Source organism: Melanostigma gelatinosum (genome assembly GCF_949748355.1).
Source record: "Melanostigma gelatinosum genome assembly, chromosome: 15".
Lineage (NCBI taxonomy): Eukaryota > Metazoa > Chordata > Actinopteri > Perciformes > Zoarcidae > Melanostigma > Melanostigma gelatinosum.
Window position 1 is genome coordinate 9,383,985 of NC_136648.1, and position 27,381 is coordinate 9,411,365.

General features: G+C 41.6%; 2 protein-coding genes across 2 annotated transcripts in view; one reads left to right on the plus strand and one right to left on the minus strand.

Moving 5' to 3' along the window:
• Positions 1–64: 64 nt before the first annotated feature.
• On the plus strand, positions 65–11,767 carry acss2l (acyl-CoA synthetase short chain family member 2 like; the record flags this gene model as incomplete). The annotated part of the gene is made up of 18 exons (XM_079284422.1): positions 65–188; positions 325–520; positions 2,730–2,821; positions 3,243–3,346; positions 5,052–5,124; positions 5,277–5,352; positions 6,095–6,179; positions 6,383–6,520; positions 7,013–7,183; positions 7,291–7,424; positions 8,539–8,671; positions 9,260–9,316; positions 9,567–9,647; positions 9,849–9,957; positions 10,094–10,162; positions 10,494–10,670; positions 11,108–11,182; positions 11,282–11,767. 18 exons carry the CDS (start codon positions 65–67, stop codon positions 11,407–11,409), a joined length of 2,022 nt encoding a protein of 673 aa, XP_079140548.1. The 3' UTR covers positions 11,410–11,767.
• Positions 11,768–21,130: 9,363 nt separating this feature from the next.
• The window catches only part of mtcl1 (microtubule crosslinking factor 1), a 50,343-nt gene continuing 44,092 nt past the window's right edge, over positions 21,131–27,381 (minus strand). Inside the window, exon 15 of the mRNA XM_079284663.1 lies at positions 21,131–22,224. Within this exon, the coding sequence (XP_079140789.1) occupies positions 22,021–22,224 (204 nt within the window). The 3' untranslated portion in view covers positions 21,131–22,020. The remainder of the gene's footprint in view (positions 22,225–27,381) is intronic.

Here is a 27,381-nt window from a genome sequence, read left to right on the forward strand (position 1 = left end):
GTGACTCCAGATTAGCCTATATTACGACTCACTCGCAGATGATATAGGCATCTGTTCTTCCACAATGGTTGTTCCTGAATCCCAGGAAAAAATGTACTACCCTCCTGATGACCTGAAGGGGGATGCTCATGTGCCAGATTTTAACTCCTACCTGGCACTGTACAGGAAATCTCTTGAGAATCCAGAAGGTAGGTCAAACACGACTGTATTTTTAATGCAGTGCTTGCAGAGTTTCCCACTGAGCCTGACTGTGCCGTATCTCTCTGTGTTTATCTGCCCTGTCTGCAGCCTGTAACACTGACATGAAATCTTACTTTGTTTCAGCTTTCTGGAAAGAGATTGCTGATGAGTTCTCTTGGAAGAAGCCAGCAACAGGACCAATGCTGCAGTACAACTTTGATGTGACAAAAGGGAATATTTATGTGAAATGCATGGAAGGGGCCAAAACCAACATGTGCTATAATGTCCTGGACAGGCTTGTGAAGGAGAGGAATCTTGGTGAAAAGGTTGCCTATTACTGGTAAGCGACAGTTTCTGTCTGCCATGAATGATGACTTTGATGGAAAATACTTCCTGGCAATAGCAACTGTTGTGTCCCTTGTGCCGACCCCAGTGCACCAAAGCAAACCTCAGCTAGTACAACACAATGTCAGTGCTTACATTTTTCTGTCCTCTGAATCAACAGAGAACATTCAACAGGATTTTTTCGTCAAAGTTCATATGATTTGGGTACAACACGTTTTAAAATCTAGCATTACAGCAAATTCTAAGAGTCCTGTGTTTTATTACAGTACAAAAAGGATTGTTTTGAGAATACGACTGTTTTTAATGTCAATATTTTGGATGTAAGCTCATACATTTTCTCACTGAACACTTTCAAGTTTGTGACTTCCACTAAACTCTAAAAGGCTCTACTTTATGTTGTTTTGACTTCATATTATGGCGCATATTTACTCTGTCAACAGAAAAGGCATAACAAACAACAAATAGTGGTTCTGCAACCTCAGCAGTAATAGGGGTTCATTGAAACTGGGCAGAGCGCAGACCAGCCATCGCCCACACGAGTGTCTTAACGCTGATTGCACTACATCAAAGCACAAATGTAATATGCCCAAGTGTTTGTCATACCGGTTTCTGCACGTCATATGAGGAGAATACAGTCTGCCCACTGTAGTACCAAGGTTATATTCAAGTTATAAATGGCCAGATGGATTGTTCACTGATGTGGCTTTAGTTCACACCTTAGCCAAACATTTACAAAACTATCTCAAATGGTAGGATGCTGCAAAATACAACAATAAGACAATAAGACACCAAGAAGTATTTCATAGTGAGATGTATCGATTTCTTTGACTCTGTTACTGCATCTATTATTTGCATGAAATTGAGAACGGTCTCAGCGCTCTGTGATAACAGGTGTCCCGGGCTGAAGTTCCTATTAGTTATGCATTAGCTTCTATAACTGTAAGCTGCAGAAGATATCTCAATGTCAGGTTTACCTTTTAAACAAGAACAGGCAAGGCAAACAAACCGATGGATGTATACAGGATGAAAGCATCACATAAGATATTGAGACTGAAATAATGAATGACATGAAAAAAATCAAATATAGACTAAAAGAAACAAATTAAAGAAAAAGTCAAGAAAACAAAAGAGCATAATAAATAAAAGACTGAAATGTATGGTGCATGTACAACAACAGCACAAAGTCTAAAGGCAATGGTAAACATACGAAATAAGCACAGCAGCTAAAAGCAGCTTCACCATGTTTGGATTGTACGACAGGGGACCTCAGAGGATCTGTGGGTGAATACTGTCGCACAAGTATTTCGCTCATAAATCATCTGGTGATTTATTACTGAGTTGTATATTTAAGGTGGTAATATGTTGCCTTGTTATTGTCCCGACATGGGCAGTCAGATTTAGGTCTGATTTCTTGACCACATCAAGATTTAACCCCTTGGGTTTCAGCAGCAGACAACAATGATGAAAACCACTTTTAGTCATCTTTAGAAACACAAATGGAAATTTGGTTTGATCATTTTTGTAAATGTAGGAATAACATCCAATCATTTGCCTTGCACAATGCACATTCAGAACTAACGAGAGCATTAAACAGTTGAATTTAAATGGTACAATGATTGACCCCTGTGGAACTCCACATTTGATTTGGTTGGTTCTGATACATATTTGCCAAAAGGCAGACAACAGTATATGAAGACAAGTAAAGACAATCAAATACACACACTTCCTCAATAGCAGTTGCTTTCAGAAGTGCAGTTTCACTGCTGTGTTTGTAATTATTACCCCCATGGCGATAAGGTCGATGCACAGGTTTGAGAGAGTTTTGGCTTCTGTTCCGCACCAGAGGCCTGCTAATATGCTGCTCGCTGGCATGTGAAACATTGTGCCACGTAGCTTTCCAAAAATGTCTTCGACAAACATCCAAACCCAACAGACCCAGCAACAGTTGGGACAGGTTATCTCCCCTGTGAACTCAGCAAACTTACAGGGCAACACAATGTTTTCAGAGAAGGTCATTTTAGAACAAACACTGAATCTGGAGGGTTTCTGTGTCTGTCATGAAAGTATTTTTAAAAGTAGTTGATCCCCAGGTTAACACACTGTGATTAACACACACAGACAGCGCTTTATATAATCTGAGACAGGTTGTGCATGACAGTAACAGATTTGGGTTGTGTTTCTCCCCTTGTACATTGTCCTCTCAGGGAGGGGAACTCACCCGACCACCACATGGCCATCACCTACCGCCAGCTGCTGAGCCAGGTCTGCCGTTGTGCTAATGTCCTCAAGCAAATGGGTGAGAAATCTTCGACCGAAACAAAATTAAATCAACATTAATTGGTTTGTGGCTAAAAAATTACGTCATCCTTTGAAATGACCTTCAGCAGCTCAAAGTTTGAGTAAAACAAGAAATACTTGAACGCATGCCAGAATCCTTGCTTGATTCCAACATGTTTCAGCTTGTAGAATCATGAGGAAAGGAGGACACAATGATAATTACCAGCATGCTGCAACACACTAGATGCTACTATGTGGCTCTATGCGGTATGCCCAATGCACTCTGCACATCAGACATACATACAGTATAGGATCTGTCATATTAAACATGTTGAAACTCACCTTAGAGCTACTTTGCCGTTGCTGATTTGAGTTGAGAAGCAGCCCAGATGTGAGTTGCGTTATCCAAAACGGCAAATCTGCTTGTTTCTGTGTTCAAGGTGTAAAAAAGGGAGACAGGGTGTCCATCTACCTTCCCATGATCCCAGAGCTGGTCTACACTATGTTGGCCTGTGCACGGATAGGCGCTGTTCACTGCATTGTGGTAAGAAGTGTGATGAAGAATCCAATTTTTCATGCAAATTATTTTTGTTTCACCCACTTTGGAAAAGCAGACGAGTAGATTTTGCTACATAAAGGTGGAGCATCATCTAATGTGAGCTGGTGAAAGAAAACAAGATTTTATTTCGTAATATGAAAAATGACGCTCCAAGCAGGAGACACTCAGCATTGTTTTATGGTAATATTTAAACCATATCTGGTATCCAATCTGTGTCAATTTTCCTTTTTGCCGTCCACATGTATAGGTTAGCAGTGTTTGCCCTGCTCCTATCAGCTGTTCTCTATGCAGCCACAGCACTGAGAGCACATGCACTCAATATATGGGTCAGACACTTACAGGCTGTATCTAGCTTTGGTAGGCGACAGAGTCTTTGAAGTTTTGCCAGTAAGTCAACACTATTTTAGAGTTTCAACATTCCGCATCCATGCAAAGGTTAGTAGCCCTGTTAAAAATATCTCCAGGCGGCTCCAAGATGAGTCTGCCAGAAACAGGCCTTTGCAAGTCATAAAGCAGACTTAGGTGTGAGTGACCATGTCTGTGCTTGGTCACTCTTGAACATTTTCCAACTCTGAGTTTTGTATTTTTAAATTATACTTGATGTCGACATCACTTGGCAACATAAGGATCGCTGGTACAACGAGCCAGCCTACTGAAATCTCATGCGACTGTTAATATTAAATCATAAATTAAGCTTGGCATGAAATTAAATCATAGATGGAGTCAGACAGGTCAGTCAATGCCCGTCATGCAGTGACATTTTGCTGCGTCCAGAGTCCTCAGTGTCCGGATTCATAATGCTGTCATCAACACAGAAACGTTACACTCTGTGAACTATCCTTGGCCAGAACACAAACGTCTGACGGTGGACGCAGCAGATGAAAACCTTATAAAATAATTATTATCAAGGTCTGGTTTATGATGTAAGATTGAACACGGTGACTTTGCTCTATACGGTAAAGAGAGAGAACAGCGTGCGTCAGACTGTTTGCACTTCAAAGTGAGACTTTGTAGCTGTTGCTGAACTGCAGCCACTGTGTATTAATCCAGGAATAATGGTAACATCTAAAACATAGTGTAACAGTAAGAAGAGAAGAGACATAAAGTCATGGGTGTGGTTTAATATATCAATGCAACTTTTAGTTTGTGAGACGAAGAATCAAGGGATGGATTACTGAACCGAGCACCGGCCCCGGGATGAAAAGCGTAAGGGGCCCCTCTAGACTTCACCTACAAAATGTCACTCAAAAAGGCACGGAGCAACCAGGAAGAGACTCAAAATGACCACAAATGAACATAAAATGACATTTATGTATGTTTTATGACACTTTCTTTTGTTTTACTATGTGCTAAGTGTTTGGCTTTTAGTTAAATTCATTCTCTTTGTGTTTTAAATGTGTGCTGCTTTTATTGTACTTTGTAGAAATATTTTGAAAGATGCTTTAGAAATAAAATGCATTCTTTTTCTTTTAATCATTCTAATCGATCAATTGATCGTCAATCAAAGTTTACAATCCGATTTCTTTGTTTAAATTTAGAGGTTTAGGTAATCAGACAAAGCCGTTGTCTTGTTTACAACTTGTCATGTAATCAAAAGAAATGATGGCGAAAACCATGACAGTATGACCCAAGCTGTTACAAACCAGAATTATCCCTGAAGGCCATAACTTGTATATCTTCTCTTGCTCAGTTTGCAGGTTTCTCCTCCGAGTCTCTGTGTGAGAGGATGGTGGACGCTCAGAGCAGCGTCCTGGTGACAGCAGGTGTGTCCGACAGAGCAGCATCAGGATGTGATGTGTTGTAGCGCTCAGGGATCGTAAAGATGGTTTTCCAGTTGTAAAGAGTGTTTAAATACCCTCTCCCTGATGGTTCGCACCGCTCATCAGCTGTCTCTCCGTCCCTTTGTGACGTACAGATGGTGTTTACAGAGGAGAGAAGCTGATCAACCTGAAACAGATTGCAGACGAGGCTCTGGAGAAGTGCAGGGAAAAGTAGGTCCTGCTGAAAGGCCAACAAGTTTCTCGGTTCTCAGCAACCGCCCTTATTTACACTAGCTGCTGGTAATGGACTCAACCGCTGGCATATGACTCACCAGACACACACACACACACACGCGCACGCGCACGCGCACACACACACACACAATCATCTGATATCAAGGACGTTGAGGAAACACACTGCCCGGCTTCCACATTTCGGGGTTGCCAGGCAACATGGGAAGTTCAGATCGTTCAGGAAAGCCCAAACTGCTTGGTGTCCCATAGCAACATGAGCCGGGAAGGGATGTGTGATACACCAAAGCCTCGTGGCAAAACAAAAGTACAATTAAAATCTTTCAATCAAGATCTCACATTTTCCATATAATACAGAGCTTTCCTGAAACTATTCAACCTTTTTATTTCATATTATCATTAATTTTCTCATTTCTCATTTCTGATGATACGTTTTAAGATAGATCCCTCCTCTGCTGCTCTTCCCAAGGTTTCTAACTTTATTTCCTGGTTTTAGAGTCTTTCCTCAAACGAATCAAGGGTCAAATGTGTTGTATTTTGCTCCTTTTGTAAAGTCCTCTGAGATGTTTCATCTATATACTGACATGCGATGTCAAATTAAACTTCATGACTTTTGGTGGGGTTTTTTTGTAATTAATGCAAAGCAGGGCAACACAAGCACTTGATGCCTTTCACTGCCTCTCACAAAACCTTTTTAAAATGTATTTGTTTCTTTTCGCAGAGCGTCAGCTAGCGTCACTAAATGCCTCGTCATCAAGCACCATGCACTCAGGACAAAAAGCGGAGCTGCATGCAACAAACTACAGGTAGATATGTTTTTAAAATTACCACCTTATGTTTTGGTTTGACATCACTAAAAACACATGGTTGGACAAGAAAATCTGATAACAAATGACATGTCAGTTTATAATTGACATGGTCTGTTATCACCTGTATTTTGCAAATGATTCAAGTTGATATGAAGAGTGATTTTATATCTTGCGTTTGTTCCTTGTTCTGATGCGTTCAGACCCCCTGGGACTTGGACTGTGACGTGTGGTGGGATGAGGTGATGAGAGACTCTCCTGAAGAGTGTGAACCCGAGTGGCTGGATGCTGAGGATCCACTGTTTATCCTCCACACCAGCGGCTCCACCGGCAAACCCAAGGTAAGATGAACCATGTGCAATGAAACCAGTTGAATATTGTAGAAACACACAGAATAGCTCAGGACATTTGCAGGACAAAAAAAACAATTTTCTGCATTCAATTTTTTCTTTGAAATCACAGCATCTTATTTTCTACTCTGATAAGAGTCTAATGGTGTTCACTGTGCCGTCTTTCACTTCATATTTTGTCTCTGCTGTAAAACAGTGATCAGTAATGTTTTTCTCATAAGCATAAATGCATTCCTAGAAATTTGAAAGCATGACAATTGCTTTTGTATTTTGTGTACACATGTTGTTATTACATGAAACACAGGACTCAGATCATCAGATAGTAGGAAATGATCTGCGTCTTTGTCTTTCCCACACACACACACACACACGCGCGCGCGCACACACACACGCTCACGCCAGCCCCATTATTTTTGCTGTCTGCTGTCTTTGTGCTGACCCATCACCTCCTCATTCACGTTCCCGTGCTTGTGCACCGTACAGGGTGTCCTCCACACTGTTGCCGGGTATCTACTTTACACGTCGCTGACCTTCAAGTACGTTTTCGACTATCACCACGATGATGTGTACTGGTGCACCGCCGACATCGGCTGGATCACCGGCCACTCCTACATCACCTACGGCCCACTTGCAAACGGCGCCACCAGCGTCCTGGTGAGTCTGAAAGAGACTTTTACGAATTAAAAATCCAGAAAGATCCATTAGAAGACATAGAGGCCCCCTTTAAAAGCTTCTTTAAGATGCATGTGTGTTTTCTCCAGTTTGAAGGTATCCCAGTTCACCCTCATGTCGGCCGGTTCTGGGAGATCATTGAGAAGTACAAAGTGACCAAGTTCTACACAGCTCCCACAGCCATCCGCCTGCTGATGAAGTACGGACGGGAACCGCTGCAGAAGTGAGCGCCTGCATCCTCTGAATGCCACAGCAGCTCAGAAAAAACTTTCCAGAGGCTAACGCAGTAGTTTGACTTTCAAAACACAGCTTGTATGTGATCTTTGCGTGCATTTTTACAACAGTTCTCACATGTAGATGCACATCTTTAAGACGTCCCTCTTCTGTTCTCACTTCTAATGTGACAAACTCCTCAGAGGTGATGTGAAAAAGCAAACGGTATCACTCACATCATCATTCATACAGTGTGAACATCCCTTTGTCATGAATTTTCAACACTAAATTCACAAGAATCCTAAAAGGAATACTTCACCCAATGACCGTTAAAGTCTGGGTGAATTGAAGTAAATGTGGGCCGCGTTCAACGACAGAAAAAAACATGTCAAAACATCGGTTTACAAACTCTCATACAACTTGTGCATTATAATCCGACGTATGCTCACTACTTCCCAAACACATGCATCTTCGCTAAAACCACACCATCCAAAACACTTCCGCATCAACAGTCTCATGCTCCAAGAGTCCACGGTGACACGGTGTGAGTGATTATTTACAAGTGATCATTTTGGTGATTAAGAATTACTTTAAATGCATTATTTCAAAATGATAAATAAACGGAAAACAACGGATAAATGGAAAACTCAACGTCTTAGTCTGTCAACACTCACTTCAAAGATAAGAAGCTTTAAAAAAATAAACTCTATCAAACTATTGCTTTAATTCAAAACATCAACACTATGCATGTAAAACATCACTGGTGAAGGTGATACCAAATGTCAGTTGCCAGAATTAAAGTGCATAATTTGGCACTAATGTCTTAGAAACAGCAAATCACTCATTTGAAGTCGTAGATATGGCAGAAAGTGGAACTCGTGGAATATGTTTAACATCACAGATTAATATGCGACGTTAACCCATCAGTTGGTCTCATTAGGATCAAGCTCTATATTTCTCAAGAGACACAACCAGCATTCAAAAACAACACGTAGCCTGTAAGGCCAAACAACAAATAAAGCTAACATAGACTACTACAAGAGTCACAGAGCGGTACGTCAGGACAACATAATGATGAAATACAGAAGATATCTGAGGGACGTTTTCTCACCTGCCTCCTCCAGGTATGACCTCTCCAGCCTGAGGATTCTGGGTACTGTTGGTGAGCCGATCAACCCGGAGGCGTGGCAGTGGTACCACGAGGTCGTCGGTCAGGGCAGGTGTCCCGTGGTCGACACTTTCTGGCAGACGGAGACCGTGAGTGCTCATGCTCATGTTTAGAGGGTTGAAAAACACTTCAGTCCATATGTTGTTGAGTTCAGATTCAGGAGAATTACTTTAAATGTACAAGAGACTGGATTTAGAATCACGTTTCTTTGATATGTATATAATAATACATGGGATGAACTGTGTAAAGCAGTTGATGTTACTGAAAACATCATTTCATTTTTAAACGGCAAAAACTTGTTTTGTATAGTTTGCAAGGTCCAACCAACAAGAAACCAAATGCAAAGTGTATTTGTGCTGAACTCTGACTGATTCTAATCTGGGGAAGTTTTATGGGGAAAAACCCTCCAAATGTACACCTGCAATAGTCTTACACTGTCCAACACTTCACAGATGTACAATTAATCTAATAACTGTCAATCGCACGTCAAAGGGGACGCCCAGGAGGAGCAGAAACACTATTTGGACCTGTTTTTCTCTGTGACCAAACAGCACAACAGTACAATAACAACAATAAGTTGATGGCAAAACAATAAACATGAATCACACCAATATTAAGCCACACATACACAATTTTGAGTTTCCTGTTCCTTTAAATATGAATTTATTTCTCGATAGGGAGGTCATGTTTTGACTCCTCTGCCTGCTGCCACGCCGCTGAAACCAGGCTCTGCTGTAAGTGACAACATTGGTTATCTCATAATATTTGTATGTAAATCTGAAACAAACTAACATCTTTCGCCGATAGGTTTCATCAACACAAATCATGCTGGTAAGGAAGGGTTGGACTAAACCAATGCAGGAGATGCAACGTTCCTATTTGGCTTTAGATTGTGATGCAGACTATGAATGGAAAGAAACATACAGGAGCTGTTCGATGAGAGAGCACCGTTATCTCACATTAAATCCACATCTCGTGTTTCAGACCTTTCCTTTCTTCGGAGTAGAGCCCACAATCCTCAACGAACACGGAGAGGAACTGGAAGGCGAGGGCGAGGGTTATCTCGTAAGTATCAATTCAATTCTATGCAACTTTATTCATCCCTGTGAGGGAAATCATGTGCAGCAGTTCGCTGCCCAGAACAACAGACACACACAGTAGACAGGCAAGAAAGAAAATACGGTAAATCATGAACATTCAAAGGCTTTAAGCTTAAAAAACAATATGTACTGTGTGTGTAACTGATAATTAATACGTTTGTTACAGGTATTCAGGAGGCCCTGGCCTGGAATAATGCGCACTGTGTACAGAAACCACGAACGCTTCGAGAACACCTACTTCAAGAAGTTCCCTGGCTTCTATCTAACTGGTGATGGTAAGCCTCAAACACTTCTATTCCGTCTTGTGTCTGGATACTCAAGCTCACAAACCTGCAACGCAGACTATATGTCAGAAGTGTCTTAATACCAAAATATGTACTTGATCATGTTACTTGTTTTCTCCTCTCTCAGGCTGCAGGCGGGACAAAGACGGCTATTACTGGATCACAGGAAGAATAGACGACATGCTGAATGTGTCAGGTACTGTACTGTGTTACTGTCCGATAACACAGCGACCGACGAAGGCTGTGTGAATAGTAAAATACTGATTTAACTGTAGCAAGTTTTTTCTTTATGCTTTTGGGCCAATATTTATAGTAATAATGTTGACTCAAAAATGCAAAAAAAAAAAAAAAGGACCCCTCCCAAACCCAATATCTCAAAGTCTTTAAGTTCAAGCCTCCTGACTGAGACACGGCTCCTAAAACCTGAAAGAATCGCTCACATGTCTCAGCTCTGCATGCATTGTTTCCACTTCAAGTATCGCTCTGTTATGCATTGTTACTACTCTGCTGTTTTTTGTGTCTTTTAGGTCACCTGATGAGCACAGCGGAGGTGGAGGCAGCTCTGACGGAGCACCCGGCCGTGGCGGAGGCTGCTGTAGTGAGTCGGCCTCACAAGGTGAAGGGAGAGTGTCTGTACTGCTTCGTCACCCTCAAAGACAGCAGGGAGTTCAACCACAAACTGGTGGAGGAGGTCAAGAGACTGGGTGAGGCTCCGACACAGGGGACGGTTTGCTGGAGGGTTGAAGGAAAGAAATCCAGTCAAAGTGATGTAAATTGTGGTTTTTTTTATTCTTTCTTCTCAAATATGTGGATTTTCCAAATTGAATAATTGATCATGAAACATCAGTTGCATTTGCAGATGTTTTTCCTCTCAAATAAGACAACGTACCACTTTATTGATCCAGGGAGGGAAGTACTATATCAACCTATATCAGAATAAAGCTTTGTACAGGAGTGTGTAGCTGTACACAACAAGGCACAATTAAAAACATGAGAACAATATGGTGAACAATAAAGCTCATATTGTTCACAAACTAGCCGAAATGCCGATACAAACACCTGTGAATGAAAGCAGTCAGTTTTAACATGTTCTCTTTATATTCTGCTCTGCACTGATTCCTTCTCTGTATTCTTTTGTCAGTGAGAGAGAAAATCGGACCAATCGCCACGCCAGACTTCATTCAGAACGCTCCCGCGCTCCCGAAGACTCGCTCAGGTAAACCTCTTAAAACCTCCTCCTCCTCCTCCTCCTCCTCCTCCTCCTCCTCCTCCTCCTCCTCAACATCTGTCTTCTCTGACTCTGGCTCCACTTCAGGGAAGATCATGAGGCGGATCCTTCGGCAGATCGCCCGCAACGAGAAGGACCTGGGCGACCTTTCGGCCCTGGCCGACCCAAAGGTGGTGGAGGAGCTGTTCAGCCAGAGATGTGAAGCTGCCGCCTGAACAAACGCCTCACTCGCCACTGCTACGCAACAGCACACATGAAGACAGATCACAAACGGCTGGTTCTGGGTCAGCATCTGTGCACTTGTTGGAACTGAATGAAGGGGCTGGGATCAGAAATGTATACCGTCGATATTGAGACATTTAAAATGATTATTTTAGGTGGAGAAATGAAAGTAGAAAACAACTGATTGAAATAAAATGTCAGTGGTTGCTTTTCCAAGCTGATATATGAGGCTGTTGTTGCCAAAATGTCAAACAAACTCGCCACAGAATTGCTTTTAGCTCCATGTCTCATGTCGTTGGAGGAGGAAGTTAATGTTGCCTGATGTATATTTTCAATCTGTGATATTTCTATGAGCTGAGAATGAAGTGTTTTATCTGTTATTGTTGCCTTTGTCCGTTTCCTTTCAAGCTCAGCAGTTGATCGGCCCCCTCATGTGGCAGGAATCGTCCCCTACAGCTGCTATCTGATGATTTCCTGTAAAATGCCCTTTTTACTCTCCTGCCTTCTGTCTGTTAATGGCACGCGCACACACACGCACGCGCGCGCGCACACACACACACACACACACACACACACACACACACTTTCTGCATCTCTTGACCTTACAAATTATTAAAAATAATAATGTTCTTTACTAAAAGCATGATGCACTATTCCATAACGTTTCTGTCGACAGCCTTTCTACAGAGATGTTGATTGAACTTTGTGGTCATTTAAGAGTTTTATGATGCTGTTGTGCATTATGCTGAGAGGGGAGAGTTTCATAGGTCATTCATAGGTCATATGTCATCCTTGATATCATTAAGATGTATAAAATGAAAACATATTGTGGCAGCCACACACACAACATCCAATCCGAATAATCTATACTCTCCACCAACCCCACAAAAAATGGATTGAAATAGAAACCAATTAAGGAAATGTATCAAAAAACAAAGACACAAAACACCAACAAGCCTTCACACATCGAGTCAACTCTTCCCATGCACAGTTCTTTCAAAGCTAAACAGAAGAGAAACTGACAGCTCTTTCCATCCTAAAATTAAGGAAACATTTAGAAATGTAATGTTAGATGTCACGTGCAGAGTAAAACATCAACTGATATACCCTCGAACTAAATATGCTTGTCCTTGCAACTGAAATATTTCCAAAAATATGGAAGAAAATAAAATGCCCCAAAATCTTCAAGACCAATACTCAAATACTACAGTTTTGCTTCTCACGACTGGTAAGAACATTGACGACTGCATTTGCAACTTGCATATATATATATATATATATATATATATATATATATATATATATATATATATATATATATATATATATATATATATATATATATATACACACACACACCTCATAGATCAACCTTTACGATGCCAGAGCAGTTTATCAATAATTCCCTGTGTGCCATAATGTCTTCTTCGACTGCTGCCTGTCGACATCCAGCCGTCAGGACCGCTCTGTCAGCAGTGACCAGCTCCCTCCTTCCAGCCGTCGATGCTTTAAAGTCAGAGTTGGTGAAACTCAGTCGCCTTAATTCAGTTACAAACACAAAACTGCCGCGTGTGTTAAACTGATACCTGAGGCCAATATTTGATTGTAAAAAATGTAACATACATCAGATATCTGTGCTGTTCACATTTGATGTGATATGATGTGGATGTTACAATTCTGTTGATTAGACGGTTATCCTGGAATTAATCCATATTTCAATTTTTACATCTCAACACTAAGCGCCTGCTTGTAAATTATTGTGGGGGGGAGGGGGGCAGAATTAAGTTATTCTAAACATTTTATAGCCAATTATCTTTAGAGAAACAATATTTTTTTAATTGGTTTTCCAGCAACGAGCAGTTCCATTGCATTGTGGGAGAATACTGTAAATCAACAGAACATGGCATTTTGAGTGTGAACGCAACATAAGTCAGCGTTAGTCATGTAGTGGTAAGGGTTAATGTTAGGGTATGAATGTAAGTCAATGCATTTCAAGTGTCAAATACATTTTTGTGACGATTTGTTAAATTAAAATGTTGGCAAAAGAAAAGTGTTGGAACACATTCTGCACATCTCAATATATGTGGAAAACAGAGAATATTGCAAACATATTTTAACATTTCAAATGAATATGTTTCTATACTAATCTGAAAGGAAGAACAGAACATTGTGTGTGTGAAGCTTTATAACTCCTCTCCAACATTCCTCAACCGCAAGCTGCCGGAGGATTACGGCCCAAAATCCTCCATCATTGTTTCAGCGGGAGAGAGAGAGAGAGAGAGAGAGAGAGAGAGAGAGAGAGAGAGAGAGAGAGAGAGAGAGAGAGAGAGAGAGAGAGAGACAGGCAGAGAGCGAGAGCGAGCGAGAGAGAGAGACAGAGAGACTTACTCAGATGTTGTGGGACCCAGAGGTTTCCGGGCTTTACATCCCGTTCTGTGTGGAGGCAAAGCCCCGCTGTGAGTGGGCTCTGTGTGTGTGTGAGAGAGGGACTGGGCCCATCCAAAGCAAATTACACAAACAAAAGAGGAATCAAGGAGGCACCAAATGAATGGCGTCTTTTTGTTTGTGCTTTTCAAAAGGACAGACAGATGGTCTAACTGAACTTGAAGCCGACTGGACATTGTTATTTTGAAATGTACTGTACGTTGAAGAGGAGGGCTTCTGGGTAACCTGGTCGGGGTCAATCACGGGACAACGATAAGCGCAAAAAACCTGAACAGACAAATGTGGTATTTGTCTTGCATTTCAATATTCCCATTTCCATTTGGGAAAACTCAATGACATGCTGCTTTATCGACCACATTTCAAAAGGAAATGTTACATTGGTTTCTGAAAATTAGCCGAACAAAGTGATCTGGATCTCTACGCTTCGTAACATTGGTACTCCACTGCTCGTTTTAAACCGCACCTCAGTGAGTCCGTGACTTATAGAGTCTTGCTTAGTTTGTACTTAGTTGGCCCGCTACAACAGTCCCAAAGGCAATGGTACAAATAAAAATGGCTGCCGCTCAGACCATCCTGCTACATTAATTTGAATCGGAATGTCCGTTCTACCCAGATTCTATTTCTATGTTGTGCACCGTTTCGTCTTTCCTTCCTCTTCAATCATCACACGTCCCCTCAGATCTATCTTGTGACCGTTAGGACCCGACAACCAAACTGCAAATAAAAAAGTTGAAACTCACTCCAACTCGACCAGCTACAATGCATCAGTATTAATCGTGTTATATTCGACACCAGCGGCCATTAGTCTGCAGAACGAGTACTTTTGATACTTTAAAAGAGATCTTTTTCATCCCAAGCATTCTTCGTCCTCGTCTGCTGCCTACATTACTCACATTAATGTAGCCTTCCATCTTCCCCTTTGATTCATTGATACCATTTCCGTTCTATAACTTAAGTCGACGTTTAAATACAGGACTTGTAATGGAGTATTTTTAGATCGGCTGGGAATTTTAATTAAAGGATCAGAGTACTTCCTCCATCACTGGTTTCCACAACTTGCATAGCCAAATCCTGAATGTACTTTCTCGTATTACTCTCGTTGAGTTGTTTTCACGCCTTCTGAAAATGTTGCTGAACGTTTTGTTTCTGATTCGACGGCGGCCTGAGCGACGGTCCCGCTGCTTTAGTTTAGGGTTCAAACGGCCGTCACCCTCTTCAGCACAATGGGACTGTCTGTTTACTCGCACAATAGTGGAGTTAAAATCCAACAACAACAAAAAAAAAAAAAAACTTGACACCCGGCCTCTGCCACGCTGTTCCTCCAGCATGAACACCGCTCTGGACTGAGGGCCTTTCCCCTCACGTGAATCATGACGGAACAGAAAGTGAGGAGAAGTGAAGGGCCTCCGTGCAAAGCTCTCGCTCAATATGAAGTCTCCTCTGGGCTTTTTGTATCGTTGGCATGACAACCTCTCAGCGAATGGCACAGCCGGGCCCATTGTGTCGCTCATTGTCCGTTTGAGGCCTTCGCACACAGCTGCAGGCATGTGCAATTTTGGGGTCCAACTTTTGACAGATTGCCCGCTGAACGAGACGGCGTGGAGCCTCAGAAAGGTTAATTCTGTCAGCAGGACACACAGAGAACGAGGGGAGTTCAGTAAAACTGATTTTAATGTTTCTTTATCAGATCGTACATGCTGTTCTTCAACTGTCTGCACAACAGGTCTCACTTTGAATACATTTAAACAGTGAAAGGTTTCATTCAGAGAGGACTAATGTTTTCTTGATGCGTTAAACTTTATAAAAGGGTTTCACAATTGTTAAAAGTAACAATTCATCTGATAATGAAACTCTTCTGCCTGAACAGTCTCATGCTTGCTTAGGATGCGTGCGTTTGTGAAGTAGTGCGCAGACGACTTGATGAATGAGACTTTGATTATACGGCACTCAAGTAAGCGGATGTTTTGATGTCATTTTGCTGTTATCACTTCATCAAGAATTTTCTTTTTTTGATTCTTCGTTCACCATGGAGGCATGCGAGAAAAACAGTTTTCTTCAAGAATTCAATGGAACATGTAATTGACACACAAATGGTCATTTTGTGGGTGAAGTATTACTTTAAGGGATTGTCACTTTACATTTCTGTCCTGCTAATATTTGCTTCATCTGCCATTCACTCCAATTAAAAAGGGAGAAAGTATCGATATGACTATTTCACACCTGGGTGATGGTTACTAAATGGTTAATACGCTGCTCTAAACAATCTGACAGAGACGCCCAGACAGCCGAGGTTGCATTATTCATCATCGTAGCCGCGGAGAAAAAACCTGACTCACAATCAAATCTTCAAAAGCAGTTTTTCAGAAGTCAGACAGTTTAACTCAGTGTGCTTTAAAAACCCACCTCAACTGGATGTCACCCCAGTTTTGGCCAGAAAGAAACACATTCATATTGATTATTCTGTTTGTTTTTCCCACCAATGAAAATAGATTTCTTTTTGCATCAAGCATCCTGAAATTTATTCATGGGTCAGCATTTTGGGGATTTCAAACTGTCGGCTCTGCATGACTCAAAGCAGTAAAGACAACGCAGTGACCTGTTCAAAAGTCTTTTACCGGTCTGGAACTATTTTATAAGACAATGTGACTTTGTTTATTTTTTCAATGTGTCCTGTCAAAGACAATTATAATGTTGGCTCGGCAGATGACTGAATGTCCTCACAAACATCCAGTAGCCTCGAAGCATCGTTTATTTTTCTTATCAGTTAATTGGATCAAGTGACTTTGTAGTTTGTGTCGACTGTGAGGTGATCAGACGGACGATAAATCACAAACCTAATCTTATTGTTATTCCACTATATAACATTGAATGGTATATTAAGGGTTTTTAATTAAGGAACATAAAATGTAATGAAGACGAGGTGACGAGGCATAAAACTAAAAATCCTTTTATCAGTTCAACAAAGATGGTCATGGGATGTTATTTGTATGTACCCTTGAATCAAGCAGTGTTTATTGTTGTTGGTGGCATGGGATGAGATTTAAAAGGCACATAAAGAAGGTTCATTTACAAACTATTGTGGATTTGAATCTTAAAACTGTGATTGGGACTTCCTGCAAATCATTAATTATTACGGTGCTCGAGAGAGCTCAACACTTATCAAGAAAACAACCGTGCCCCAAATAAGAGCACAACAAAAGTAACTGGAGGAATGTCTACTTTTACTACTACTTTTAGGTACTCATTTGGATAATCGTCTCATGGACTCCCCATATCTGTCACATGTAGCACTCTGTTGTTTCAGTGTTATTTTGTGTGATGTGCAATGTATGAGGCTAATTCTGGGTTTTAAGTTTCTTATTTGTATGAATATTATTTGTTTCTGTTTGTATCTATTGAAGTGATATCTTTATGTATGTCTGAAGACTCTTGGAAGAATAGTTGGGCTAAAAGTAAAATCTAATCAATTCCTTAATGCGACCAAGTAATCCAACGGAAAAAAGGCTTAATGTCCTCCCTTCAAAATGCAAAAGTACATACCGGGAAAAAGCAATCGAAAAAGCACTGGAAAAAAATCTCCAAAAAGGGAAACAAACTCACCAGATGTCAGGTTGGGAAAAAAGTAATCTGGCCTTGGCTTGGTTTGCTGTTCAATCTCTATGGTCCTCAGGTGTACTGAGGACTGACACTGTCTTCAGTCAGTCGAGGTACGAGCGTAAGGAGATTGATGTGGTTATTCTCCTCACTGCCAGGCTCCAGCATCCATCTCTCCTCACAAACAAAACCCAAATACTCTCCACAAACAACTCTCCTTCCCCTTTGTTCCCAGGCCACGCCCCCTTTCACCTGTGGGGAGCTGAACACCTGACCAGTGTTGGCTTGTGGGAGGCGACAAGTTGAAGTAGGCGTGAGAGGGACACAGGTTAAACCATTAAACCTTCTATAGTTAATGAATTGGTGGCGGTGTCACAACTCACAGGTGTTTTAGGAGATTAATGAGCCTTTTAGAAATAAAGAGAACAAACTATACGTGTGACCCGTTTTTAGACAAGATTCATGTCTTCAGTTGGAACAAATGGAGCTGAGTGCAAACTCCGGGCCTGACAAGTAAAGCCAATGCTGAAGTGCAACTCAGGTTGCATGCAAAAAGAAGTCAGATTATGTGGAAGTCCATGAGAAAATGACTATTTCTCAATTGATTCATCACCTCAGTCAAGTCTTCAATACAGCATGATCATTCAGTGAATGATGGTCCAATTTAAAATAAAACAGACGATAAAGCACGGTATGCTTCAGGGCGTGGCTACCTTGTGATTTACAGGTTGCTACTACAGCGGTGTCCGTTTAACCCTTTCTTTCACAGTGTGTTTTCAGTTCATGAAATTTAATTGTAACATTTTGGTTGCCAAAAAAAAGAGTCATATACAGCATTCAGTTGTACTTAGCTCCACCCTCCCGTTTCACTCCTAGTTCCAAAAAACAAGATGGCGACAAACATTTGAGGCTTCAGACAGCAGACCACAAACCATGGGGTGACGTACGCTGACTACGTCACGCTGACGACGTCACGCTGACGACGTCACGCTGACGACGTCACGCTGACGACGTCACGCTGACTACGGCCTGAAAGTATTGATAGAAGGACAAATTCATACATTTGGGTCTTTTACATAGTATTTGTCGATTTCTTTCTAGAATAATTACAGCCTCATTTTTAATTATTAAAAAAGAAAACCAATGAAAGAGAAAAATCCAAGATTCATTTTGAAGACAGAAACCCTTTCAGCTCCATTCGTTCCTCCGGCAGACTGCTTCAACACCTGAAAGGCTAAAAGCTAAAAGCTTCCTCGTCAAAGGTTTCAGTTCGTAAAGTGCCACCTTCAGAAACTCTGTGTGAAAATGTCACATATTAAATTTAAAGTGGTTTAAGACTTGTCCTGCTCCTCCTTTGCTTCGGGACATCTGCAGTATTTTAGCGTGACTTCTATTTCACAGAGGTCACACCCTTCTTGCTGCAGCCGACATCAGACGTGATTACAGCCGAGTGCAGCGGTTAGAGAGTAGCAGTGTGTGTGCGGAGGGACTTCAGCGCTAAATTATTCAGCAGTGGTGGGTTTCTCTCAGGGCGGATGTAAGTAAAAGCAGAGCATCTTCGTCGTCTTCCCTCCCCTGACCTGCTCGGTGCCATCAGCAGCTCTCAGAGTGCAGCTGGGCCGCATTAATTATTCATCATTATAACTCAATTATCACTCCCTCTTTCCTGCTCTCCAACAATCAGCCTTTTCTCCCGAAGAGCCAATACAACCATTGAGTTCTCCAGTTAAAGTCAACAGTTTCGAAATTTACAGATTTAATACTCGTGCTGTATTTTCTTCTCAAGACGTGAAAAGCAAGAAGGAGATATTTGTGTCTATTAGCTGGCAGCAACATCAACCTCAGGAGGCTTCTGCACCTTAAACATAAACACGTTTCAGACTTCTTTTCTTTTCATGAGAGGGGTCAGTTCACCGAACTTTATTTGTAGTACTCAAGATCAGTCTTGGTCTACTTTGTGGAAATTCTCCGTATCTTCTTGGAACCGACTACATTTCTACTGGTTTCTCGACTGTACCAACATTTTGATTTACATGATGAGCGCCTGTCAAATACATCTCTGCAAAACCAATTGACACGGTTAAAACAAATCTAAAACTGCCCAAAACAAGTCGATTTAACAAACGAATTGCATTCACAGTAATGACAGTCGCTGGTGAAAATGATCTGTGCTTTTCTAATGTAAAGGAGAATAAAATAGTCTAAAAAGGATCCGGTCACAGACAAACATTTCATTTTTGTCCATACGGGACATTTTAGGAAGACATTAAGACTTTCTTGAGACATTTTTCAATGCTTGAGCTCAAACAGAATTGCATTTAGCTTTCCTTGTGTGGGCCTTTTCACCGCAGACATTAAGATAAATCACAAGTGGGAAAAGCACAGAGTAGATCAATTATAAAATGATTGATGTCTGAATTCCATAAGACATACGTTAATATTTTGGCATACAAACCCAAAAATATTACATAAAACAGTAATACATATGGACGCAACTAAGGACATGTTTAAATAAACTAGTCCAGGTTCATTTGACTGGTCTTTATCTTGCGTGACAAGCTGAGCAACATCAGTAAGGTGACACATTTATGACCGTGATGCAACAGGATTTGACTTCTGGGAGGACACAATCTTCTTATTCACATTACTGTGTGTGTGTGTGTGTGTCTGTCCTCCCTGACCCACTGTAATCCTGTGGTCTGCACTGTAATCCACACTCACACACACACACACACACACACATGCACTTACGCACACACACACACGATCCAGGATCAGTCTGTGCCAAGAACAGAAACTCAGGTCGAATGAAAGAGCGTATAATCTATCATGAGCTGCATCTAACCTTTATAATGGAGATAAACACTAAACAAGACCAACAGATGCAAACCGTAGACTGTACATGAACGTGTAGTGAGTCACCGCGACATCAGCCATTGGTTTGTGGACTACGGTTCAGAAGCCTTAAGTTTGGCATTTCCACCGGCGCCATCTTGGTTATTTGGAACCAGAAGTGACCACATCTGGATGAGAGGGTGGAGCTGGAGAGGAGTGAGGCCCAGCGGGGCCAGTGCCATTAGCAGCTGGTGCTAGCTTGGTTAGCAAGGTGCCTGTGATATTGATTGGCTAACAGAAAACAGGCTTAAAACTGAATGTGTTAAGTGTCTTTTAGTACAATTGAACTCTGAACAGCGGCGTGGTAGCGACGGCGTGGTGGCGACCTTTCACTTAAAGCAGCTACGTCCTAAATTATGCCCGTCTTCAAGCCTTGATGAATCATTTTAACGTGTGAGTTATATACGAAATTCAACCACGTGCAGTTTAATGAACAGGGATATTAGCAATAGATAAGAAAACCATTATTTTTACCAGGCTGTGAAGATGTTTCATTCTGCTGCACAGTTGGGCATTTAAAGACGAGGGTCTATGGGGATGGACTCTACGTTGGAGCCGGTCTCAAATGGCTGTTTAAGGGACCTCCGTGTTGGCTCTATTTTTAAGACCTAAAGGTTGTTTCTTAATGCAAACACACACACTGAGAGGAGGATGTCTTGTAAATACACATTCATGTTTATTACCATTGAGTATTTACATATGACTATAGATCGTTAGACTTTTTTGACATAGACTTTTCATTTAAAACATTCATATATTTTTTCCCACAATCCCTTTTTCTTGTCAAAAGAAAAAAGTAATTCATATCCAATCGTAACAACTGTACAAAGACAGCCTGGTAGGTACAATAACGCACTTAAAAATTCACCATTATTTGAGTCAATGCAAATCTTGTGACAACAAAAACAACAGCTTGAGAGTTCCCATCATGATATTGTTGTTCTTTCCCCCCCCCACAGCGGAGCTGAGTGATCACGAATGACTAGAGCTCGTATGTACATGCACTAGAGTGCTCGTGTTCAAAAGGCATGCAAATATTTGACCGATATTTGTACAACTGCCTTCCAAATATGCATAAGGATATTCAGTTTGCTGTCAACCATCTTCTACATGTCTACTGAGCCAAACGTTGATCCCCACCTGAAAATAAATACATCAGCATCAGAAATGACTTCATTCGTCTCTGCTTCACACCCGATGAAGCAGAAGTAGTTTGTTTTTTTGTTTTGTTTGTTTGCTCTCCTTGAAACTAAACAGAAAAGTCATGCTTCAAAGGCTGGCAACCAGAACCAAAAATAGTTTGAACATGAATTGATGGAGGATAACGTAAAAAAGAAAAATGTAAACAGATGAGCAGAAAACAATCATGTAAACTTCATACAAACGCAGCAGCTGACCTACAGTTTACACACATGTGGGGCGTTATGAGTAACTCAAGTGTGTGCAGGCACCTGTAGTTTTAAAATCTTTTTTTGATGATATTACAGTACATTCCAGGTTCTTCTAAAAAAGTTCTGGTTCCTCGATGGTCAGCTGGTGCTACTGGGTGGATCCCAACCCCCCCCCCCTTCAGGCTCCGTATGATGGGAGTCTCTAGATGTGGGGGGTTTCTGAGGTACTGGGTCTTTTAGGCTGAGGTGGAGGAGGGAGAGAGGAGGTAGAGGACGGGCTCACGCTGGCTCCTCGCCCTCCGAGATGGTCTCCCTGTGTCCCGGCGGCGGGAAGGTGAACCTCCTCTTTGTGCCCTCGCTCCACTTGGGGGAGGAGGAGGGGGAGCGGGAGGCCCAGCGCGAGGGGGGGCGGCGGTTGGCCGGGCGGGCCGGTCTCAGGAAACAGGAGTCCAGGGGTGGAGCCACCGGAGAGCGAGGCAGGTTCTGCCAATGACAAGGAGCTGTCAGTGAGGGGGGGGGGAAGCAACTAGACGAATTAAACAGGAAGTGAACAGATTTAAACATAAATGAAAGAAAGTGAAAGCGTGAGCACAGTTTTAAAAGATGTAATGCTGAATATGAAGGGATGAGGAGCAAAGCAACAACTGCGGATGAAACTGACAAAAAAAACCAATTTTAAAGCTGAAATATAATGAACCAATAAAATCCACACCCTCTCATTTTAACTCACCATCTGCTCAGGTAATCATGGGGTCAGGTACACAGGTGTGATGTGTCATATTCAAATAAAACAATGGCTAGTTACTGCTGACCCTGGCATTTACGGTGTCCCTCATTACTTTGAGTGTTCAGTCACCCACTGATTAGAGGATCTAATGATGCACATCTGGTTTCACTGATTGAGATAATCTGCAAAACACTGGAGTGAAATAAATGATATACCCTGATAATGGGTTCATATTTAATTTGATCGCGGTGATGTAATTATTGCAGTACGACTGGGAAACTTTTCCGACCACAAACTGCAGCCTCAAAAACAATGAAGGACAAACTGTCCTGGTTTATCTCTAAACATGGATGCAGTCTGTTTCACATCCATTCATGTCACGATGACTGAGGCGCATGACAGATTAATGCAAACACAGGGGTTTATGAATCTGGTTCAAGACTGTGTATGCATATTTCTGCTGAGGCATACACACAGATTAATGGTGAGTAAATTACAGACACTTTTATGCATCTGTGCCCTAGATGAAAACAGTAAAAGTGAGTAAAAAAAAAAAGAGTGCGATAAGAGAGAAAAGTGGCTGTGGGTGAGTTTTCTTCCCCCTCGTCAGAAGGATGTCAGAGTGTGATTGGGTGAATGATCACAACCGGGACATCACACCATTGGCCTGATGTATAAATAGCTCATCTCCAGGCATTAGGTTTTTGGCTGAAGGACGGGAGACATCGAGTCCACAAAGTAACGATCTAGTTCTGCTAAAAATACACGGCGGTGAGGCTGCGGTGGCACGAGAGGATGATGAACGAGATGAATAAAAAGACCCGCCAGAGAGTGATGTGCCAAAAAAACTGCAGTTCTGATGAACTGGCGGGAAACCGAGTCACAGAGACGCATGGGCGGCGCCTCCATCAATAAATAATTAGTTTATGATTATAACTGATGGATTGTGTACACACACCGGAAATACAGAGGAGTCGTTGTTTTAATGGGCAGCTTGTGGGTTAAAACAAGGTTTCCTGTGAGATGCTAATACATCAGATCACAGGACACCACAGATCATGCAGCAGTAATGTGAACAGGAAGTCAGAGACAGGAGAGGCTGCTGAAGACAGTAACGTGAACAGCTTCACATCAGCTCTGACTTCTCAGTCGATGCTTCGACCGTAAAAGGAGAAATCCACCGTAAAACACTGACTGGACACTGTCGAAACCGATAATGTGATTGCATCTGGAGGCATGTTTGAATTATTTGTCACTATGGATAATTAGCAGCAATTAGCAATTTGCAATTAGTCTTTCTTAAAACACCAACATGTTACATTATTTTTGGCCGAAGACAAGAAAGCGGTTAAGTTGTTGTACGGGAGAAGCATCGCACCTAAAGCACAAAAGCTAAATAACTTCACAACTGAACAAAAGTTAAGCTCTAACGCCCAATTTCATGGCACTAGAATTTGATGGAGGATCATAACAGGCCAAGTCCATAAAGACGATGAAAACCAAAACTGCTACATTTCAATATGAACACTCTAATAAACGCCGACACACAGTTTTTACAGTTGAATATTTTCATTTTGACAATAATAGATGAGGGTGAAGGGGCTTCAATTTCATAGCATTTAATACATATAGCCAATGCATGAGTAAATGAACGGTTTTAAACACTATTGAACTGAATGTGGTTGTAATATGAGAAGTATTTAGTAAAAGATGCGTGTTTACATTCTCTAAGACAGACACACCGTCATTTGAAACGAAGAGCAGTGTGATCTCGTTACATTTTTTGATTAATTCACCATGTTTAGTTCAGTAGTTTAGTTAGGATATTGAACTCTGCCGACAAAGGGTTATTTGACTATTTGCAGGCTAAGGGATAAACTTTCTGACTCTCCAGGCGTACACAAGTTTCGCAGGGCAGTGCGTGAACAATGTTGCGTGTACTTAAAAACTATTACAAGCAAGTACATCACAAGGCGTCCCTGGCTTTTTGTTCAGAAAGAGTCTGCAGCAGTTTGAACATAAAACATTACCAAACACACATTCACTTTGTTACAATATCCATGTTTTCATATTATTTGACTTCCTGAAAGCTTCAACAAAAGCTTTTGAGCAGGCGACTCTGAACTCTTGCACTTGGACTCGTCATCAAGGAGAGAACGGAACTTTTTGCATTTGTTTTTCAAAAGTACTTTTGCATGATGTAGGAAATGACTAACTGAACTACAAGCAGGCGAGGGAAGCAGAGGAACTCAGCCCTCGTAAAAATACGCCGACAGCCTGATAACATGTTGTATATCAGTGTCGGAGCATCTGATGGCGGATCTTCCCTTTAAGCATGCACAATGAACCAAACCAGAGAAAGCAGTTAATGTCCACCAGGTGTCAAACACGACCCCGACGGGTGACAGAATGTAGAAAGTGATAGAAGCAGTCGTCCTCGGTTAATCTTTGGAGGACTTGTTAGTGCGAGAGGAAACTGGAAGAGGGAAGAAAGCACTGTATGGACAAAAGGGTGAAAATAGTAAAACATCCCAAGAAAACGTCACAGTCCATCAAGTCGCACAACGTGGTGACAAAAAAAGAGGCGCACCTGGTAGAAACACAATGTTAGAAGAATCCAGGTCATCACTATTATTATATGCAGGGCCCCCAAAACAACCAAAGGAGTCGATTTGTTTTTTGTGTCACGTTTACTGGTTCAGCAGTCAAGACACAAGCTGACGACTCTTTGGATCACGTGGACTGAGTTTGCTTTAAAGGACCATAACGGCAGTTTTGCAGGATCCTTCCCATTAATGTCAAATCACATTTAATTATTGCCGCCAAACTTTGTTTCGTTTCTTCTCTGGGTGGTACGACAATCAACTTGTTGAACCGCGAAAAACTACTTGCGATGCGTACTTCATTACAGGTAATGTTTCAGTTGTTAGTGAATGTAATGTGTCGTCGCAGGAGTGCATCTATGTTCCTCTGCTGAGTATCCTCTTGACTTATTAAGGAGACCTTTCAAAGGGTTTTATGTTCCCAGTGTCCTTAATCTCTTACAATGAGGACCCTGGGAACATGGGGATGACTTGTCATCCCACACTAATGCTGTGCAGAGAGCAGGAATTGTTGCACCGATTACTTTTTAAAAGTCTGACCTGCCGATTCAGATTATTGCAGATTTTCAATTTTCTTTCAAAGAATTATAATTGACAGCAAAGCTCCTGGCTTTTTTTCCCCACCACCCTAAAAATAATTGAACTCGTCCTAAAGTCAGAAACCGTCAAAAATTCTAAATTTGTTATGGCCATCCGTAGTGGTTAGCTGCACAAAAACACACAATTCAAATGATTATGAAATAAGTGATTGTATCTTTATTTAAATACTGCTTTGACAAAAAGCCAGCTCAGCTAATTTCAAAGTTAGCGATGTTTTTCAACACTAAAATGTCCTGCATCATGAGCAGTGAATGAGTAAATGACTTCAGACAGCTGACATCTACTCCTCAACATGAAGCTGTACGGCCAACAAGCAGAAGGTTTATCAAATCAGTTGCTGCTCTCAGCTGCGATGGACCTCACCAATAACAAATCCAGCTTAATAAATGTTTGCTTTAATTGATGAACATTCTCATGCTCGTCTCTTAAAGTTGATTTTTATACCGTTCTGGCTGAAAATGTTTTTAAATCGAATAATCTCAGCATGTATGGTATGACACTAGAAAACAGTAGATGTGATTTATGTGGTTGATGGCATTAAACATGCAAAAAAACACCATTATGGTCCTTTAAAAAACAGATGATCTATATAACAAAGAAACGGATCATGCGTGCATTAACACAAAGATACAGATGTATGGCCGTCGCACAACTTTTGACACCACTCCGATGGCTTCACATACTGTCACTCTGCCGTCCTGTGAAGCATGCATTAATGAAGAGGGTGAGGAGGAGGAGGAGGAGGAGGAGGAGGAGGAGGGGTCTGCAGGACGGGAGGTGAGAGGTCCGTGTGGCTGGTGAACCCACCGCATAGAGGAAGAGGAGGAGGAAGAGGAACTTACATCACGGAGACAAGCAGAGTTACAGTCCCCAAGGAGTTGTTAGTATGACAGTGTGGTTCTGGATCAGAGCACAGCGGACAAGGAGGAGGGGAAGGGAGAGATAAAGCCCAGAGGGGAGGAGAGAGAGGGGGGGGGAGAAAGAGCGGGAAATGTTAATTGGTAAAACTGGGTAAAGAGGAAGTCTGATAAGTCTAGCATATCAAAGGCAGAGAGGTTTACCAGAAGAAATAAGGTGGCTGATTTCAGTTTGCAGCCCACACAGAGAGCTAAACACACACCCATTCACTTTAGACCTGGAAAAAAACACACGTGGGACCTTGATGTAGATACACAGGCCGGGCGGATATTGTTGGAGACAAATAAAAACACGGCTACAAATAAACCAAACACGGGTTGGACGATGTGGCGATAGAAACCGCGATAAAGGTGATAAAGTTACTACCGAGAGAGATCCGTCGTCCACTGTGTTGCTGAAACGTTTAGTCGATTTATCAATCGATCAGAAAATTTATCGAATATCGTCATTTGTCATTGACTTCAGCAAATATGAAAAACATTTGCTGATGTTAGCTTTTCAAATGTATCATTGTGCTGTTTTATTTCTCTGTTTTATAATGTAGCGCTGCATATTTTTACATTTCGCCGAACACAACAAACAACGCGATGACTTTGGGGAAATTTTGATGGGAAAGTATTTTTTTTGAACAAAAACTAAACTAAAAATAATCGCTGCAGCTGTAATTCACCTAAAAGCAACACGTCTGGTTATTTCATCTGAGGACAGTTTGAATTTCCAGACAATGTGCCAGCTTGTCTCTGTTTTATATCACTCAGTATCTTTCGGTTACACAAAACAAGGAATTTTGAA